Source organism: Drosophila rhopaloa, unplaced genomic scaffold (genome assembly GCF_018152115.1).
Source record: "Drosophila rhopaloa isolate 14029-0021.01 unplaced genomic scaffold, ASM1815211v1 contig_167, whole genome shotgun sequence".
In the NCBI taxonomy this organism is placed as follows: Eukaryota; Metazoa; Arthropoda; class Insecta; order Diptera; family Drosophilidae; genus Drosophila; species Drosophila rhopaloa.
In genome coordinates this window covers 435025-452564 of record NW_025335047.1, presented here as the reverse complement: position 1 = coordinate 452564, position 17540 = coordinate 435025, and the positions used below count along the sequence as shown (strand labels likewise).

Below are 17540 nucleotides of genomic sequence, written 5' to 3'. Positions count from 1 at the left end.
TGAGCTCTTTTTCAAACATCAGACAACCCTGCTGCTGACACTGCCATTCACCCCCAACTCCCGCTACCCTTCCCAACACTGGCCCGAAAGGCCGCGCCGCCACAAATTGTGCAGCACTAGCAAGAAGCAGTTTAGTTACGTTTACTCCGTGCAGGCGCGTTAAAATTGTATTAAAAAGGCAAAAAGCGAGCGTTTCAGGCACTTAAAATACTTGTAAATCTTGGCTTAAATTATTTCGCATAATTAGTGAGAAAATAGGCGGTTTTTTTCGTTCTCTAGCTCGCAAAATCGGCATTTGTAAACTTGCTTGTTCACGGTATGCGAAGCGTGGCTGTGTCGAGTTACCTGTAATTGTAGTTGTGTGCGCCTGTGAGAGATTGGAGTAAACTCGCCAGCAAAGTCTGCAGTTTGGAAAGATACAGCAATTGCGAAATACTTGAAGATACTACTACATCATCTACTAAACAATGTCGGAGGCAACAGTGGCCCAAAAGCCAGAGGTGGTGGAAATAGAAGAGGGGGACGACAAGAAGACACCCGTAAGTAGCCGAACACACACAAATTTAGCGACAATTAACATAGCGCGGCGATAACGCACACAAACATGGGATTTGCATTGCCCGAATTATCTGCAGTATTTTTCCAAAATAACAATGTGTGTATATTTTGTGCATTTTCCACATTTCTCTTTGTGCGTCCGTTTTCTATTTACGTTTCTTTTTTCCAACGTCTACCCTCGTGTGCGCGCGCTTTTTCCCTTCCACTTTCCAACTTCCCCCTCCCTCTTGCTATTCAATGGAACCATGTGCGTGTGTGTATACGTGTGGCAGCTACTCGCTAAAGAAGAGGCGGCAAAAGAATAAGAGAGGACGAGAGAGGCCAAAGCAATCGTCGTTCCTCTTTGAACTCACGTTTTGCCGCTGCTGCCGCGTCTCGTTTGTTTTTATTTTTTCTGGTTCCCTTTTCGACTTTTTGTTGTTTGCTGTACTTTGTCATATACAGCGGCTTGAACACTTGCATGTTGGCGTGCCTGCATATGTATACGTTGCGCTCTAGATTAGGTACCATTTTTTTTAGAGGCGGCCATGCTATTAGATATAGATGTTTAAATTAACTCCCCCGATCGACAGCAATAAATACATTTACGTATGTATATGAATATGGTCTCATTTGGGAGTCTGTTGTGTGAATTCAGCTGTAAACGGGATTATGTGGGCGAATTGCAGCGGGAATAATAGTACAGTGCGCGCTTTGCAGAGTGGACACTTGCTTATATGAGAACAACATATATTTGTCACATCTTGGCTTAAATAATGAATAAACATTAAACTGCGGAATACTAATTCCATACAAAATGTATTTGTAAGGCGCAAACTTTTAGTGATCATCATACATAGCACAAATTAAAATGTACGGCTATTATCAATTTATAAATTTCAAGAAACCAATTGTTTTTTTATGTTCCACTCACCTGTGATATGTGCGCGTGCTGGTGTTTTGGGGTGGTTATTATTTAATTCATTTGTTAAATATAACATACAAAAAATAATAAAAAACGAAACAAAAATAAAAAAAATATAACGGATTCAATTTCCAGCGCTCTTACTCGCACACACATACTTTTTCACTTGCCCCAAAAGAGCAACATTTGCCGAAATATACTGTGATTACCCGATTTAACGCAGACTGCTCAACCGATTGGACCACAATTAGTTATCATCCTTGTGTATAATTTATTTTAAATCCTTTTTGAAACCGAAATATGCAGGAAAATAAATATTTCCCAATTCTAATGCGGATGCGTCGGTCCCTCCCGGACGCAAGCGGAAAACTAAGAGAGATCCTGATTTTTGGCGGGAAGTCTGTGGCAGAGCTTCCGAGCTAGGAATACGGTAACAAAAGCTCCTTCTTTGGTCCGATTTCCCTCCTTATGCAGATTTTCCAAAATTCTCTTAGACAATAAGCAAAACTCGTAAGAATAAACCATAGAAAAGAACGAAGTTGAAGATTTAACTCGCTTAAGTCATACAATCATTTGTATTTCCAGAGCCTGTTGAACGCACTTACTTGCACACACATACACACACATATACATTTTGCACTTGCACCAAAAAAAAAAAAAAAATACATTTGCTGAAATATACTGCGATTACCCGATTTAACGCAGATCGCTGAACCAAAAAAGCCACGATCAGATATTAGCTTTGTGTATAATTTATTTTGAATACTTTTCGAACCCGAAACATAATTATTTGCCAATTTTAATGCGGATGCGTCGGTCCCTTCCGCTCGCGTTAGAAAAACTGAGAGAGCCTGGGCTTTTAGTGGAAATTCAGGGGCAGAGCTTTTGATCTAGAATAACGGTAACAAAAGTTTTTGAGAGGTCCGATATTCCTTTAAAGAGGAAAAAAAGTTTTGGATGAAAATCAGAAGAGCTTGTGAGCTATAACAATAATATAAGTAATAATAAACCAATTTAAATCAAGAAGTTCCTACCAATATTTAATACCAGCCCTACGTACTTAGGTGTATTATCTGAAACACCTTTCACCACACCATGTCATGTGTTCTCACCAAGCTCTTTTTTTATATTTCAGAAGCGCACTCCCAAACGCCGCTCGTTCATTGAGCGGGCGCAGCAGGAAAGCGAGGAGCTGGTGCGGACGATGGGAGGCAGTCTGGAGTTGGCTGGAGGACGGCGGACGCGGTCCAGCACCCGAGGAACACCGACAAGGACCACGGAGACGGTGACGCCGCCGCCCAGCAAGAAGGCGCGCACATCGCCAGCCTCGGCCACCAAGGCCAGCGCTGGAAAGGGACGCGGAGCACGCAAGCTGGATGTGGGCGGTGATGATCCCGAACAAGAGCCGGAAAAGGTACAGACACCGGTCAAAGGAAAGGTAAACAAATTACCTGGTTTTCAAGCGACCACAAACTAACGAAGAAACCACTTTTCAGGCCGCTACCAAGAAGGAGAAGAAGGAAGCAAAGAAGGAGGAAAAGGCGGATGAACTAGAGGAGACGGAGAAAGAGGTCACTGAGCCAAAGGAGGAGGTCGCCAAGCCAGCCGAGACCGAAGACCAGCCGGATGCTGTGCCTGCACTGGCGGAGGAAAAGCAGAACCATGTCGATGAAGTCAAACCAAGCACTGAACAGCCCGAGAAGTCAGCCGTAGAGGTGCCAAAACTCGAAGAGCCCACCAGCGAGGATGCCTCTGAAAACGGTGCCGCCACAGACACCCCCGCTGCCCCCGAAGCGCCTGTTTCCGCCATGGATGTGGACGAAGAGGAGCCGGCTGTTGAAAGCACCCCTTTAGCTGCTAAGGAATCTAAAAAAGTGGATGAAAAGAAATCAGAAAAGGCCGAGGAACCTACAGCATCAGTTGTGGAGGAACCAAAGGTGCAAGCCGAGCCGGTCAAGGAAGCCTCACCAGAGCCCATGGAGGTGGATGCGAGTTCGAAGAGCAGTTCGGACACAGCTCAAGTAGAGACACCAGCCACCGAGGAGGTTTCCGCTCCTGAGCCAGAAGTAGCAGAATCAAGCAATGATGTGGAGGAAGTGGCCACAGAGGTTAAGGAAACGGTACCTGAAGTCCCTGCTTCCGAAACCAAGGAAGAAGAATCTGCGGAAGAGCCCAAGGAGTCTAGCATACCGGTGACCGAGCCCAAGGAAGCCGACAGCAGCAAAGAGACCAAGGAGATCTTGAGTTCTGCGGAACCCAAGGACGTGCATAGCACTACGGATGAGAGTGCCACGCCCGTTGTCGCCGAGGATGCCGCCACCCCCACCACTAATGATGTCAGCAAGCCCGTCGGAACAGATGCCACAGTGGGGAAGGCCGCGGAGAGTCCTGCTAAGGAGCCACAGGTCGTTAGCGAGGTCAAAAAGGCCGAAATCAATGTTAATGGTGAGTTAAAATTACCTTATTCATCTAGTCTTCAGTCATTAACATATTTTTTTCAAAGGTGAGCCCAAGATCGTCAACAGTTCCGCCGAAGTGGGCGAGAATGTAACGCCAAAGGTCTGTAACTAGACCTATTACACCACCGATGGACAATCAACAACTTCAATGCGTTGCGGATGTGTACAAAAAGCATCTTCAACTCGCCCGCCGAGTTGGTCTGGATGTTGCCAACTACATGCAAACATTTAAGAGTTCCCCCAAATCACACAGCTACGATTTTCTTTTTTAATTGATCACTTGATTTCGTACACAAAAAATACCTTCATTTTGATGATAGTTTCGTGTCTTCCAGTAATTGGTTGACGCGAGGGACGCCATAGGTTGCAATCGATGCTGGACTTTCAATGTTGCACTGTGTGCGTCAGCTAGACAGACAAGCAAAACATGTAGGCAGTAGTTCCAATCCCCAAACCACCAACCCACCCACACCCTCTTCCCCACAAATACACAGCCAGATTGTAAAATTCATCTTAATATAATATGTATGTGGATAATTAATCAAATTGGAATCAAACAAATTATACATTGACGGAAATGTATGTAAAATAGATGTTTTTAAATTTTAAGACATAATATCCTTAATTCTAAAACCAATTGGACAAAACTCAAAACATAAGCGACTAAAACGCGGAAAGATTTTAACCATTGTAACGCAATACAAATGATCTGCGGCTTTAAGATACGCCTATGCATGACTTTCACACATTTTCAATATTTTTCACGTTTTTTTAAGCATTTAGTCTCTGATTTTTAAAGAGCCGATTTGCAATCGGTGACTACGGATGAGCTCATTGGGAACTGTTGTGCTAGGTAAAGGTCCCTTCCACGCGATCACTCCTAACCGAATTCGTAAATACATGATAGAGTAAAGATTTAACTTTTTCAATGAAAAAACGAAAAACACAAATTCTAATAATAATAATAATGATAATATAACATATAATTACAGCAAAAGCGTAAATTAGTTTTGGAAGCCGTTGCAACTGAAATGATAAGTCAGACCGTTTTTGTATGTAGCTTATCTTCTGTATAAGGCATTCTTCATTTGAATATTCTTTTGTAAATAAATCTTAAAAAATACAAGAGAAAATAAACTTGTTTGACAACATTTCGGGTGAGTTCCAAAAGAGGATTGGTGACCAGTTCACGATTGGAATTAACACAAAAGTTATGGCTTTACACCAGATCATGGTAAAAAAAGTACTCTTTCCTTTACCAAAAATATAAAAACACTCGATAGTACAAGCCAATAATAACAATAGTTTGTAAAAACATGTAAGGAAAATTAAGATAATGGGGAATAAGAACAAAAAAAAGATGTTGCCGAAAATATTGGCATGCGACATCCCAGAGCCCCAAACTGTTCACACAAGATGCCTTTGATGATCTTATAAGAGAACATGATCTTTTATGACTACTAAAACACATATAATAATTTTTTGCGTAATGATATTTTCTAAACAGTTCACTTTTGAGATCACTGTTAATTTGGTTCCTATGGAATACTTTTGTAATACAAAACTTATTGTTGCTATTGTTATTCTATTGCAACTATACAGATGTGATGATATGCTGTATTAAGCTTCTGGTGCAATGCCGTTCTCCTTTGCCTTGATTTGCTCCTCGGATAGTGACGTCTTTAAAGGCAACTCCTCCAATTCCAGGGCAGGACCTGGCTGGTATAACCATTTCCGAATAAAGGGCGAGAAGAGCTTGGGGTTCTGCTTCTCGTTCTTGTCCAAGGGCCACACATAGCTCATTGGAATGGCCCACAAAAACACCAATAGGGCACCCATCACCTTGTACCAGTAAAAGGATATGTCGTAGATGGAGAAGTCGCGGTTGCTGTCGAAGGCGGTGGTCACTTGCTTGGGTGCTTCCAGAGAGGGAATCGGAGTGGTGGCGACCCTGCTGATGTTATTGTTTCTGGAAAGGGTGGTTCAATGCGTCTGTTGTGCATATTACTTTCAGATGGTCTACTTACATTGCATTCAAGATGACCTCGAAGTTCTTTGCCTCGCACTTATCCAGCCCATTCGGCAGGGGTTCGTACTTGATCAGGCCGGACTTGAAGTTCATCTGGCCGTTGATGATGATCCACAACATGACAATAACACTGAACCCGATTCCGGTCACCGCCACCTTGGCATTACACCGGGGCATGAACATGCCCAGACAAAAGACTCCTACCACAGCGCCCATATTAATGCCCGTAATCGTCCACATGGTCTGGATAATAGAGTTGAAGTTCTCCACGACTAGGCCGCCCAGGATGCAGTAGGCTCCCATAGCCACGATGACCAGTTTCATGGTCGCGTTGGCTTTGGCTTCCGTGTGGTTGATGCGCGGCTTAATATAATCGAAGTACACCACTCCGGCGAAGGAATTAAGACTGGCGGAAAGAGAACTCAGTGAGGCACTGAACACGCAAGAGATAAACACGCCTGGCATGCCCATCAAATGGCCCATAATGTCCTGGATGAAGAAGGGCATCAGTTTGTCAGGTTTGCTGACCAGCTAAAGGAGTAGGGAATTTAATATGTGTTCATGTATTGCAGTAGGTCAACACTCTTACCCCAGCTTTAATAGGATCACATCCGTAGTAGTAGGCAAACATTATGATGCCAGCAAAGCAGGTGAACGACATGACGAGCACAAAACCGAAGCCAGCCATTAGAAGGCACCTTTTGGCATGTCCATAAGAGGGCATGGACACAATTCTCTGAACGCAGCTCTGGTCTAGGCCAACTTTACCCGTCCACATCAAAAGGCCGCTGCCCATTGCAGTAAGGAAGGTGAGACGCAGGCGGGGATCTAAGCCAAAACTAACAGAAGTTCGTTAAAAGATGTATGCCAGATAATTTGCTAATAATGTTATAAAAGGCTGTTGTTATTTAACAAACAGTTATGATTGAAGTCTGTTTATATTCCTAAATGTACCTACTTCATGTCCAATCGGCCACCCTCGGAAGCGTTCTCAAGAACATTGGCCAATCCACCTGTGTTGTAGGTGCCCAATATGGCTACCAGGACAACTGAGATCAGCATGACAGCTCCCTGAACCACATCCGTCCAGACCACTGCCTTAATCCCGCCCAGCATCGTGTAGAAGACGCAGATGGACGAAACCACTGTGTTGATCAGGTGAATGTTGTAGCCGGTTACTGCAAGCAGAAATAAATTTTAACTCATCCACTAATGCGCCGACGATTAAAATCTATACCTTGGGAAAAAGCTAGCGATGGGACAAACATATATACTGGTAGCATCAGGAATTGATTGAAGATGAACGTAATGGTCACGAGTTGGCGGGTCTTCTTGCTGAATCGCATCTCCAGGTACTAAACAAGATTGTTAAAAGATTAAATGTTATATAATGAACGTTTTAGTCTTTTGTAATATACAACAGCATAACTATAGAAACGTAACCTGTTAATTGGCCTAATAAAACACGTTATCACTTTTTCTGCTGAATATATTATTAGCCTATTTTAATCCAGGTTTTCATTATGATGAAATCGTAATGTTGAACTAAATAGAGAGTGAAATTTATGTTTGCTCCCTAATACTATCTAAAGAACAAATAATCCTGTTCATAATGTTACTAAAATATTGAAAACAAATGAAAAAAGGATTATAAGAAGCTTTCTTTATAATATTATCTAATTTAAAGCAAATTTTGTTATCTAATATTTTTGCTTTGTTAAAAGAGCTGACTCATTAGGAATGTTTTACATTACCTCGTAGCAGTTAGAGACATTATTATCGTAAAAGACGGGAACAATGACATATATGAGAACAGGAACTGCCAGAACCATGGCCCAGTTTACGAACATCATGTTGAATCCAAACGAGTAAGTCTCCGCCGGAACGGACATCATTGCTACCCCGGAAAGCTGGCTGAAAGGGATAAAAAAAATTCATTAAAAGCTATACAGGTGATTTTAATATGATCCCACATAAAGTCATCGACACGTTCACCCATCTTAACCTAAACTAAAACCAAGATCAGTGAATCTGCACTTAGCTAATGATGACCGTGAAAAAGGGGCTCGAGTTTGATCTTACTAATTTCACAAGGTTTGCGGTAACATTGCTATTCACCTTAGCCTTTTTATGGGTGTTATATCTGGCATGCGCATTTAAATAAGATAGACAGAATAGATGGCTGATGATGAGAGGGGCCCGGTACTACGGCGCTATCTTTATGCCCCGAGGTGTATCTGGAGTATCTTTACAGCCTGTGCGGAGTGACGACATGGAAATTTATTGAAAAAGCGTGCGGGACAGTCACCTCGAGACCAGGGAAATGGCCACCGGCAGTGTGGGCATCTTCTTGCCGCCTTGCAGATACTCCTCCGTGGTGTTCTTGGCTTTGGAGAAAAATCCGAAGTACACTCCGATTCCTGCCGAGGCACATAGCAACAAGGAGAAGACTACGTAGTCCGTGAGGCTGAATCGAAGTTCCTGTAAGGCGGCCGTCGTGGCAGTTGCCACTGTGCTGGCTAAAACGCTGGCACTGTCCGTCATCCTTGTGGTGCTTGATTTATCCCTGGGATCGCGAATGGGGGAAAAACGAATCGGAAAAGCCTCGGAGCTTTGGGTCTGGATGCTTGCAGAACACTTGTGGAAATCGGATCGTGGACCCATCTTAAGTAGCGTTTCCAGTGAGCTTATCTTGGCGAGATATCTGTCTAGGTGCGTCGTAATCGGAGCAGCCACATCGTAAATCAGGAGCGGTGTTAAACTACCTTAGAGTGCCCAGGCTGACTTAACTAGTCGGATCCGGAATCCCAGAGATTATGAACCCTCCTTAGAGTGCCAACTCATCCATCCATCGAAGTGGCGCATCACAAGCTAAAGTAAAAGGTACTTTCGATCGCTATGCGGAGGACAACATTGATTGTCGTTCCTGGCTCTGAAAATGAATCATCAATGCGAGAAGCTTGTCGCACGCATCTGCGGGTCTAATATAAAGAAAATTAAAGTGCGACCTTCAGTTGTCCCCAAGTCAGCTAGATTATTTACTATTGTGATAAAAATTATGATAGTTTAAAAAAATGAGAAATTTTCTTTAATTTACGAAGCCTAACTAGTTTGGCTTTATTATATAAGATCCAATGTATAATATTATATGGTGTTTTTTGATAAATGTACATATCAAGTGTTAAAGTCTTTTGAATGACAACAAATTTGTGTCGTATATATCTCGCCGATTTTATCTCCCATGTGATGACAACAAATTGATTCAAATTGCAAAATGATAAATTACTACAAAAACAAATTTGTACACTATGAGATAAAGTATTTTATTTACTAATTAATGTTTCCTGTTGTACATTCTTAAAGTGAAATTCTCTCTTCCTGGTCATGTACGTCCTAACACTGCTTAAATTAAGCTAAGCAACTAGTAAAAACTAGATCTGTCGTCGTCTTTAAAATATTTAAGTTTGTTGTTATTTAATTAAAAAGCGCTTAGAGAGCATACTGTGTGATGTATCATTTTTCTCTGGCTTTCTTTGACTCCTTATTTTGAACTCATCAACTGCCAATGCAACTTGGGTGATGAATAGTTGTTAGCTGTTGAAATGTTTAATTAAAAAGTCGATCGTTCGAGTAACGTCGCTATAGACTTTAATCCCATATTTCCCTAAAATTAGATGCTCGTTTTCAAAAAATGTTTTCGTTCAATTTTGTTTATTTTATTTTACTTAACCGTCTTGTTCATATTTCAGCCTTAAAATAACTAAAATGAATCAGTTTTCGAGACCAGCTTTGATTTCCTTTTCGCCAGGATCTATCCGGAGATGGGGAATCTCACCTCGCAGTGGCACCTCCTCCAGTTCTTGATCCGCCTCAGGCAGAGTTAGGAACTTTCTCACAAAGGGCGAGTACAGCTTCGGATTTTGCTTTTCGTTTTTATCCGGTCGCCAGACGTAACTCATGGGCACAGCCCACAGGAAGATCAGGGCGGTACCCAGAACCTTGTACCAATAAAACGAGATGTCGTAGAGGGAGAAATCACGATCGCTGTGGAAGGCGGTGGTCACTGGTGCTCCAGAAGGTGGTTTTGCTGTGACGGGAGTGAAGTCAGTCTTGTTGCTAGAGATGGAGGAAATTTATAAGAAAATATACTTTATATCTTTGGCTAGAAACGGTGCAGCGGGTAAAAGCTTCGGTCAGTGTCGGTATTATCTATGCGAAAACTGATACTGCACCGCTTACAACACAGCACTGTGGCAGGTTACTCACATCACATCCGCAATCATGTGCAGACCCCGGGCTTCACACTGATCCAGCGAATTCGGCAGCACATCGTACTTAATCAGGCCGGACTTGAAATTAATCTGCCCATTGGCAATGATCCACACCATGGCGACCACACTGAAGATAATGCTGGTTACAGCCGTCTTGGCATTGCAGCGTGGCACAAACATTCCCAGGAGGAAGACCCCCACCACGGCTCCCGTGTTGATACCCGTGATGGTAACCACCGTCTGCAGGATGGAATTGAAGTTCTGCACCATGAAGCCCCCCAGGATGCAGTAGCCGCCCATCACCACCACGATCAGCTTCATGGCCCAGTTGGCTCGGGCCTCCGTGTGCCGGATTCGGGGCTTTATGTAGTCGAAGTACACCACTCCGGCCAGGGAGTTTAATGTGGCCGAGAGCGAACTGAGGGCGGCACTAAACACGCAGGAGATGAACACACCCGGCATTCCGGGCAGATGACCCATGATGTCCTGCACAAAGAACGGCATCATTTTGTCCGGCTTGCTGACCAGCTAAAAAGTTAAACACACAGTAAGTAGATATTCTTCCAACATTTTGTAGTAAGTCATTAAGTTAATGATGTATGTGTAAGTTGGTTAGCCTGATTAATATGAAAGAAGCTATTTTTCAAATGAATGGATGAAACCATAATTTTCTCAGTAAATGACTAAAGTGGAAGGACGTACAAAAATATAGTTTTCTTAATTTGTGACAAGATCTTATAAAGAATGAACTTACACCAGCTATCATTGGATCACATCCATAGTAGCGGGCAAACATAATAATACCCGAGATAGTGTTGAAGAAACTGATGATTAGGAAACCCAATCCAGCAATGATCAGAGATCTGTGAAGGAATTCGAAAAGGATACCATTTAAATTGGAATACGAAAAACTAATCTTGGTTTTAAACCCTATTAAAAAAAGGGATCCGATTACAAACAATTCGCATATTTTAGCAAACAAGTAATAATAACGATTTTGATTTCCTAACGCTTTCCTTGCACAATACTGTTATCTTACTTTTTAGCATGGGAATACGATGGCAGGGAGACGATGCGCTGCACGCAGCTTTGGTTCAGGCCAATGTGACCCGTCCACATAAAAATTCCTCCCATTGTGGCGCCCCAGAAAGTCATGCGGATGCGAGGATCCAAACCAAAGCTGCAATATTAACGGTTTTAGATCCTCCTTTAAATATAGAGCATATAAACTCACTCAAAGTTAAAGCGTCCGCCTTCAGAGGCATGCTCTATAACAGTGGAAATGCCTCCCGATCGGGTGGTGCCTAAAACACCAACGGCGACTACGGATAAAAGCATGATTCCTCCCTGAACGACATCGGTCCAAACCACCGCCTTGATCCCACCCAGCATCGTATAGAAAATGCAGATGGAGGAGACCATTACGTTGATCACATGGATATTCATGCCGGTCACTGCAAAGTAAGAGCTTAGCGACATGGACACTGATCAAGGGGCTTCGATTACTCACCCTGCGCAAAGGCTAAAGATGGAATAAACATATAAACGGGCAGCATAAGAAACGAGTTCATCACGAAGGTGGCGGTCACCAACTGCCGGGTGCGTTTGTTGAACCTCATCTCCAGATACTAGGGTGTCATTATTGTAAGTTTTTGCATTAATATTATGGTTGTTAAATTTTGTGTGTATTAAAATAAGTATTTAAATTTGATTAAGGATTTTTACGATTCTTAATATTTTACTCCTCACTCACCTCATAGCAATTTGAGACATTGTTCTCGTAGAAGACAGGCACAATGATGTAGATTAAAATTGGTATCACCACAATCATGGCCAGAACTACGAATATATAGTTGAATCCGTAGGTATAACTTTCCGCCGGAATGGACATTATGGCAATCCCAGATAACTGACTGGAAATCATATGACAAGAATTAATAAGTGAATTCTAGTGATCAATTACTTTATTATGGTTTATAATAATTCCCGAAACAGGTTTCCCTAGTTCCGAGAAGTTTTTTACAATCATTATGGTGGGATTTGTTAAATCCCCAGTAGTACTGGGAACACAGCGCACTTATAACACTTTCAGCAATTGACGCAACGCGGTTATATGACCCCCAATAGAGAAAGATAAATTGTGACGGAATCGGAAGGAATCCGGCTGGGACCGCCGGACACCGCTATTCTCTCACCTGGCCACCAGAGATATGGCGATGGGCAGGGTCTGCATCTTTTTCCCGCCGCGCAGATACTCCTCCGTGGTGTTCTTGGTCTTCGAAAAGAAGCCGAAGTAGACTCCGATTCCCGCCGAGGCGCCCAGCATGATGACGAAGACCACATAGTCCGTAAGTCCGAATCTCAGATCCTGCGAAGCGCCGGAAACGGCACTAGCCATGGTGGTAGCAGTGGACATCCTGTTTGAAACTATGTTGATCTTGCAGATCCTGATCTTATGCTGTTGATAAGGGTTTTAGACCGACCTAACCCGTGCACAGTGCACGGATGCTAAAGGCAAACTTGCAGGCCCTGGCCTGGATTGTACTTAAATATAGCTCCCGCATGGGGCGTCTCCTTATCTGAACTTGACGATGCCCCCGTAAATCATCCGGGGCTTAGCGCTCCACTTATCTGTCGGACATGCCGCTCTTATATTGTGTTATTGTTGTGCCTGGCCTCCGGTTCCATCTCGACGTTCCTACATGGCCGGGGAGGTGGAAATGTACGAGTGTTAGAGTTGGAGTAGCACCTGAACTGGAGAATCGGAAAGCATCATTTTCTGGGTCCGCCTCTGCTATATGGACTGTTTGCGCCAAATGTTTGCTAAAATGAAAACATGATGTGGGGTTATCTGCCAGAGCTGGAACTCTGAATACCCTATCAAATAGCAACTTTAAGAAATACCTTTGTTTAAGAAAGAGTTTAGACCAAATGGCCAAACTGGGTGTTACCTTTACCACGTTCTATACATCACATTTCACATTTGCATTGAATCCGCGTACTCGCGAAAACCAAGAAAGGCCGTCCTTATTACAGTTACAAAGTGGATCATAAAACCTAGTGCACTCGAGGGTACCGCCTCAGGACCGGTTATTTGGTTTTGGAAACAAATAATATTTTTGTATTTTTTATAATCCTATTCTTTGGGTTTCAGTCCAAAAACTAACGTGATTTTTAAATGTGTTATAAGCTTTAAATGCGTTGGTATAAACTAGATAGTATAAATATAAAATTATGCTCTAAACACTCAACTAAGTTAATGATGATAAACCACTTTCGCTTTAATTTAAAAGCATTTTAAAGCAACAAAGTCATTTAATATTTACTTACAAATGGGTTTTGGTGTGCTTCAGTTATCTATAACTTACTTGCTTGTAGCTGTAATTATCAGCATGCAATGTGCCGGTTTACAAACTTCTATACCCATTGCTTTCTTTGGGAGTACAACTAAATCTTAAGTTTAAAATGTCAAAGAAAATTGGCTTTTATTATGCTGGAAGCTTGTTCACTTATCCAAGACGTCTTCTGTAATTTAATTCAAGTTATTAAGAGGAATATAAATTCATAACTTTTTAATCATGTTCCATGACTTTTTAAGATGTTGTTCAACTTTAGACGTCATTGTGTCGTCGACATATTTGTTATAAAATAATATAAGCAAACTAATAATTACAAGCTAATAATTACAAAATAATAGAACAATCCTGTCCACAAGTCAAAACATCTAACAAATTAACTTTTTTTAGTTTATTTACTCTTCACACGTCTGGTGAAACTTTCCATTTCATTGTTTGTCTTTGTATAATTTCAGTTTTTGACAAGGGTAAATACTAGGGGCTGGGTTTGCAGGGGGCGTGGCTCCTGTTTTACGACCTTTTGCCGGAGTGTGTAGAGCTTAACACCGCTGGCCCACCGATTACGGCCCAAATATTTGCCAATGTCACCGTTAAGAATTACGACTTTGGTTGGAACCTTTTGCACAACTGATTAGGCTGATCACCGTGGTGTCTTTGGATTCTTGGGATCAGGCGTTGAAGTTTGAGGTAACTTAATGGCTATATTTAGATCATGTCATTCGCTCGGTTGACTTCCCGAGGCTAAGGCAGTTGTTGTGAAAAGATTGTGGTTATAGTGATAGGCAGTTATGCAGATATTTCCAACCTGTCTAGTCTCTGCTTGATAAAACTGCTATTATCTAAGTTAAACTTTTCTAGAAAAACTTTTAATAAAAAAAATGGAAGAACCATCATTAAAAACAATAATTACGAAACTGGATATCGTATCGTCACGACCAGATTTGTTTGTTAAACAAATAGTTTTCAAGTTTTTCCCAATTAGCTTTATTTTATTTAGTGTCTACAAACTAAGACAAGTTAAGTTAACATTTAATGAAACATTTAAGAACTGGGCATTACAGCTTACATTTAATAGAAAATTAAAAAAACGTTTAAGGCTTTATAATCTAACTTGATAGATGTTTTTAAGAGTATCTTATAATATAAGTATACTTATGAAGCATATTTTATGGTTAAGAGCCACATCCCTATCCTCAGACCTTTTCGGGCTTTTCCAGCTGCAGTTGGTGGGGTTCCTCTACTGGTGTCAATTTGTATTCTACGAAGGGCTGCAATACCGGAGACAGGAGCTTTGGGTCCAGTTTGTAATCAACCCTGGGCTTCAGGATGTAGCTCAGAGGAATAGCCACCAGCCAGGTGATGGCGAAGCCAAAGATTATGTACAAGTTGAAGGAGAGATCCAGGATGCTAAATCCCCCGTCTTTCTCCGGGGCTTCCGTCGTGGAACTGATGAGCAGGGATGAAACTGTGCTGGAAGTGCCGATGGTTCCGTTCAAAGGGAGAGCTGGACAAGCGGAGGTGCTGGTGGGCAGAGATTCGTAGTGGTTGCGTCCCCAACTCAGAATCACAATGCTGGCCATGCAGGCAATGCTCGAGAGCACTCCAATCAAGGCAGCCTGAAAACATTGAAGTGGTTAGACCTGATGATAATTCTGAAACTCACCAACTTACCCTTCCGTGGGCTTTAGGTACCAGCATTCCCAGCAAGAACACTGCGGTCGTGGAGCCAAAGCTAACGCCTCCAATCGAATAGATAACCTGCAAAATGGAGTTGAAGTTCTCCACCACCATTCCACCAAAGATGCAATAGATTCCTGCGAAGAACACGAACAGCTTCATGATCACGTTGGCCCTGTGCTCCGTGTGCCGGATGTGGGGTTTTATGTAGTCGAAGTAGACCACTCCTCCCAACGAGTTGATGCTGGCGGAGAGTGTGCTAAGGGCAGCGCTGAACACACACGATATGAACACACCCGGCATGCCCCACAAATGCCCCACTGTGTCCTGCACGAAATACGGAACTATTTTGTCCGCTTTGGTGACGTGGCCCGATTCGATGGGATCGCAGTCGTGGAAGCGGGCGAAGATCACAATGCCCGTGAAGCAGTTGAAGAACATGATCAGGATGAAGCCAAGGCCAAAGAGGACTAGGGCTCTATGTGGGAAAAAGGTTAACTAGGTTTTAAGAAATGTGCTTAAAAATTCTTACCTTCTGGCGTGAGCCAGTGATGGCAGTGAAACAATTCTCTGGACGCAGCTCTGGTTCAAGCCCACATATCCCGACCACATCAGTGTCGCCGAAGAGAAAACATTCCATATTGTGGAGCGTGTGGTCAGATCAAAATTGTAGCTGAAAAGGCAAGGAATTAGCATCAAAGGGATGGTGAGTCAGATGTAACTCACTTGATATCCAGACGTCCTCCCTCGCCGGCAATGCGGAAAACTTCGGAGAACCCTCCCACTCGACTGGCGCCCATTATGCCCACCAGAACGACCGACACAACCATAATTGCGGCTTGGATAACATCGGTCCAGACCACAGCCTTAATGCCTCCCTAAAATATTTGTTAGGAAGGGTAGAAAAAGATGTAGTCCAATGAACCGTAATCGTTCGCGTTTTTCAAAAGCCCTTTTTAGTGAACTTTCGGAGACTTTCGGAAAGTTTAAACAATTTCTTGTTTTTCTTAATTACATTAAAACACTGTAGTTTCTACTTACAAACATGGTGTAAAAGATGCAGATGCTGCAGACAACGGTGTTGATAATGTGCACATTGAAGCCAGTCACTAATAAATGAAGAAAATTGCTAACTGGAGGAGGGATTACCCAATATAAGTAACACTTACCCTGTGCAAAAGCCAGCGACGGCAGGAAAATAAAAATTGGCAGCATGAAGAACATCGTCATTATGAAGAGGAAGGTCTGAAGCACTCGCACCTCTCGGCAAAAACGCATCTCCAAGTACTGGGAATGGAGTGAATAGAATAAAACATTTCCTTGGAAAATACGCAACACAAATAGATCACCTCGTAGCAGTTTGTGATGTTGTTGTTATAAAAGACCGGGATGACCACGTAATTGAGTAGCGGCACCACAGCCACCATGCAAACCACATTGAAAAACCAATTAATCCCGTAAGCGTACATCTCCGCCGGAATGGTCATTATGGAGATGGCCGACAATTGGCTGGCCACCAGGGAAATGGCAATCGGAATGGTCTTCATGCGCTTGCCCCCCATCAGATACTCCTCGGTGGTGTCCGCACCCTTGGCGAAGAATCCGAAATAGACTCCGATTGCGGCGGATATGCCCAGCATGAAAGCAAAGACGGCGTAATCCGTGGGATTAAAAACGAACTGGGAATCGGGAACCGCGGTGGCGGCCGTTGCCAAAACGGTGGCATTCAAAAGGGACGACATTTCGAAAGAATCTCCTCGAGGGTGCACGTTTAACGAATCACTGCCGCACTAATTACTGTTCACCTTCTGGCTCCGACGCCGCAGAATCACGATTAAAAGCAACACGGCGCCCGCCCTGTCTTTATATAAGGTTCTTTGGCCACCCCAAATTATCTTCGGAATTGCCCGCTCTAAATATTATCTATCGACGGCGCTCTCACGTACGGACCTTATCCAGATGATTGTATTATCTCATAGGATCTTAAGACCCCTGAGTCAATTCCCCGTCTGCCTGGCAGCCTATCTGAACTCACAGTGGACTGCGATAAGAACTCCTGGCTTAGCTGAGATTACGTAATCTGCGATGGATCCCCAGCGGGTTAATCATTGTTTTCCCTGTCATCCAACTCGCGAATCTGTTTACCCTGATATCAGCAACACAATCCTGCTGAGAACCCGCCAGTCATCTGCATTTTGCCAGTCATCGGCGGAGAGGAGTTGTTCACGTGAGGATAACTCTCTCGTTGATCGTGTTCCGGATTTGGTCCAGACAAGGCCACTTTAA

The 17540-nt window shown here is 43.0% G+C and overlaps 4 protein-coding genes across 4 annotated transcripts; 1 reads left to right on the top strand and 3 right to left on the bottom strand.

Moving 5' to 3' along the window:
• The first annotated feature begins 90 nt into the window (after positions 1–90).
• On the top strand, positions 91–5054 carry LOC108045113 (fibrous sheath CABYR-binding protein). Its single transcript, XM_017124330.2, has 4 exons — positions 91–539; positions 2598–2900; positions 2959–3907; positions 3966–5054. Exons 1-4 carry the CDS (start codon positions 468–470, stop codon positions 4031–4033), a joined length of 1392 nt encoding a protein of 463 aa, XP_016979819.1. The 5' UTR covers positions 91–467; the 3' UTR covers positions 4034–5054.
• Positions 5055–5396: 342 nt separating this feature from the next.
• Positions 5397–8574, bottom strand: LOC108045089 (sodium-coupled monocarboxylate transporter 2). The gene is made up of 7 exons (XM_044458783.1): positions 8259–8574; positions 7705–7864; positions 7188–7305; positions 6909–7128; positions 6540–6789; positions 5949–6481; positions 5397–5890 (listed from the first exon to the last, which is right to left on the bottom strand). Exons 1-7 carry the CDS (start codon positions 8492–8494, stop codon positions 5542–5544), a joined length of 1866 nt encoding a protein of 621 aa, XP_044314718.1. The 5' UTR covers positions 8495–8574; the 3' UTR covers positions 5397–5541.
• A 1070-nt stretch (positions 8575–9644) lies between these two features.
• LOC108045093 (sodium-coupled monocarboxylate transporter 2) lies at positions 9645–12723 on the bottom strand. Its single transcript, XM_017124283.2, has 8 exons — positions 12417–12723; positions 11975–12134; positions 11732–11849; positions 11456–11675; positions 11261–11401; positions 10976–11084; positions 10217–10749; positions 9645–10066 (listed from the first exon to the last, which is right to left on the bottom strand). The coding sequence occupies exons 1-8, from the start codon at positions 12635–12637 to the stop codon at positions 9721–9723; spliced, it is 1848 nt and encodes a 615-aa protein (XP_016979772.1). The 5' UTR covers positions 12638–12723; the 3' UTR covers positions 9645–9720.
• Positions 12724–14537: 1814 nt separating this feature from the next.
• LOC108045134 (sodium-coupled monocarboxylate transporter 2) lies at positions 14538–17072 on the bottom strand. Its single transcript, XM_017124357.2, has 7 exons — positions 16604–17072; positions 16424–16541; positions 16296–16363; positions 15981–16132; positions 15787–15927; positions 15249–15732; positions 14538–15193 (listed from the first exon to the last, which is right to left on the bottom strand). Exons 1-7 carry the CDS (start codon positions 16994–16996, stop codon positions 14771–14773), a joined length of 1779 nt encoding a protein of 592 aa, XP_016979846.1. The 5' UTR covers positions 16997–17072; the 3' UTR covers positions 14538–14770.
• Between the last annotated feature and the right edge of the window lie 468 nt (positions 17073–17540).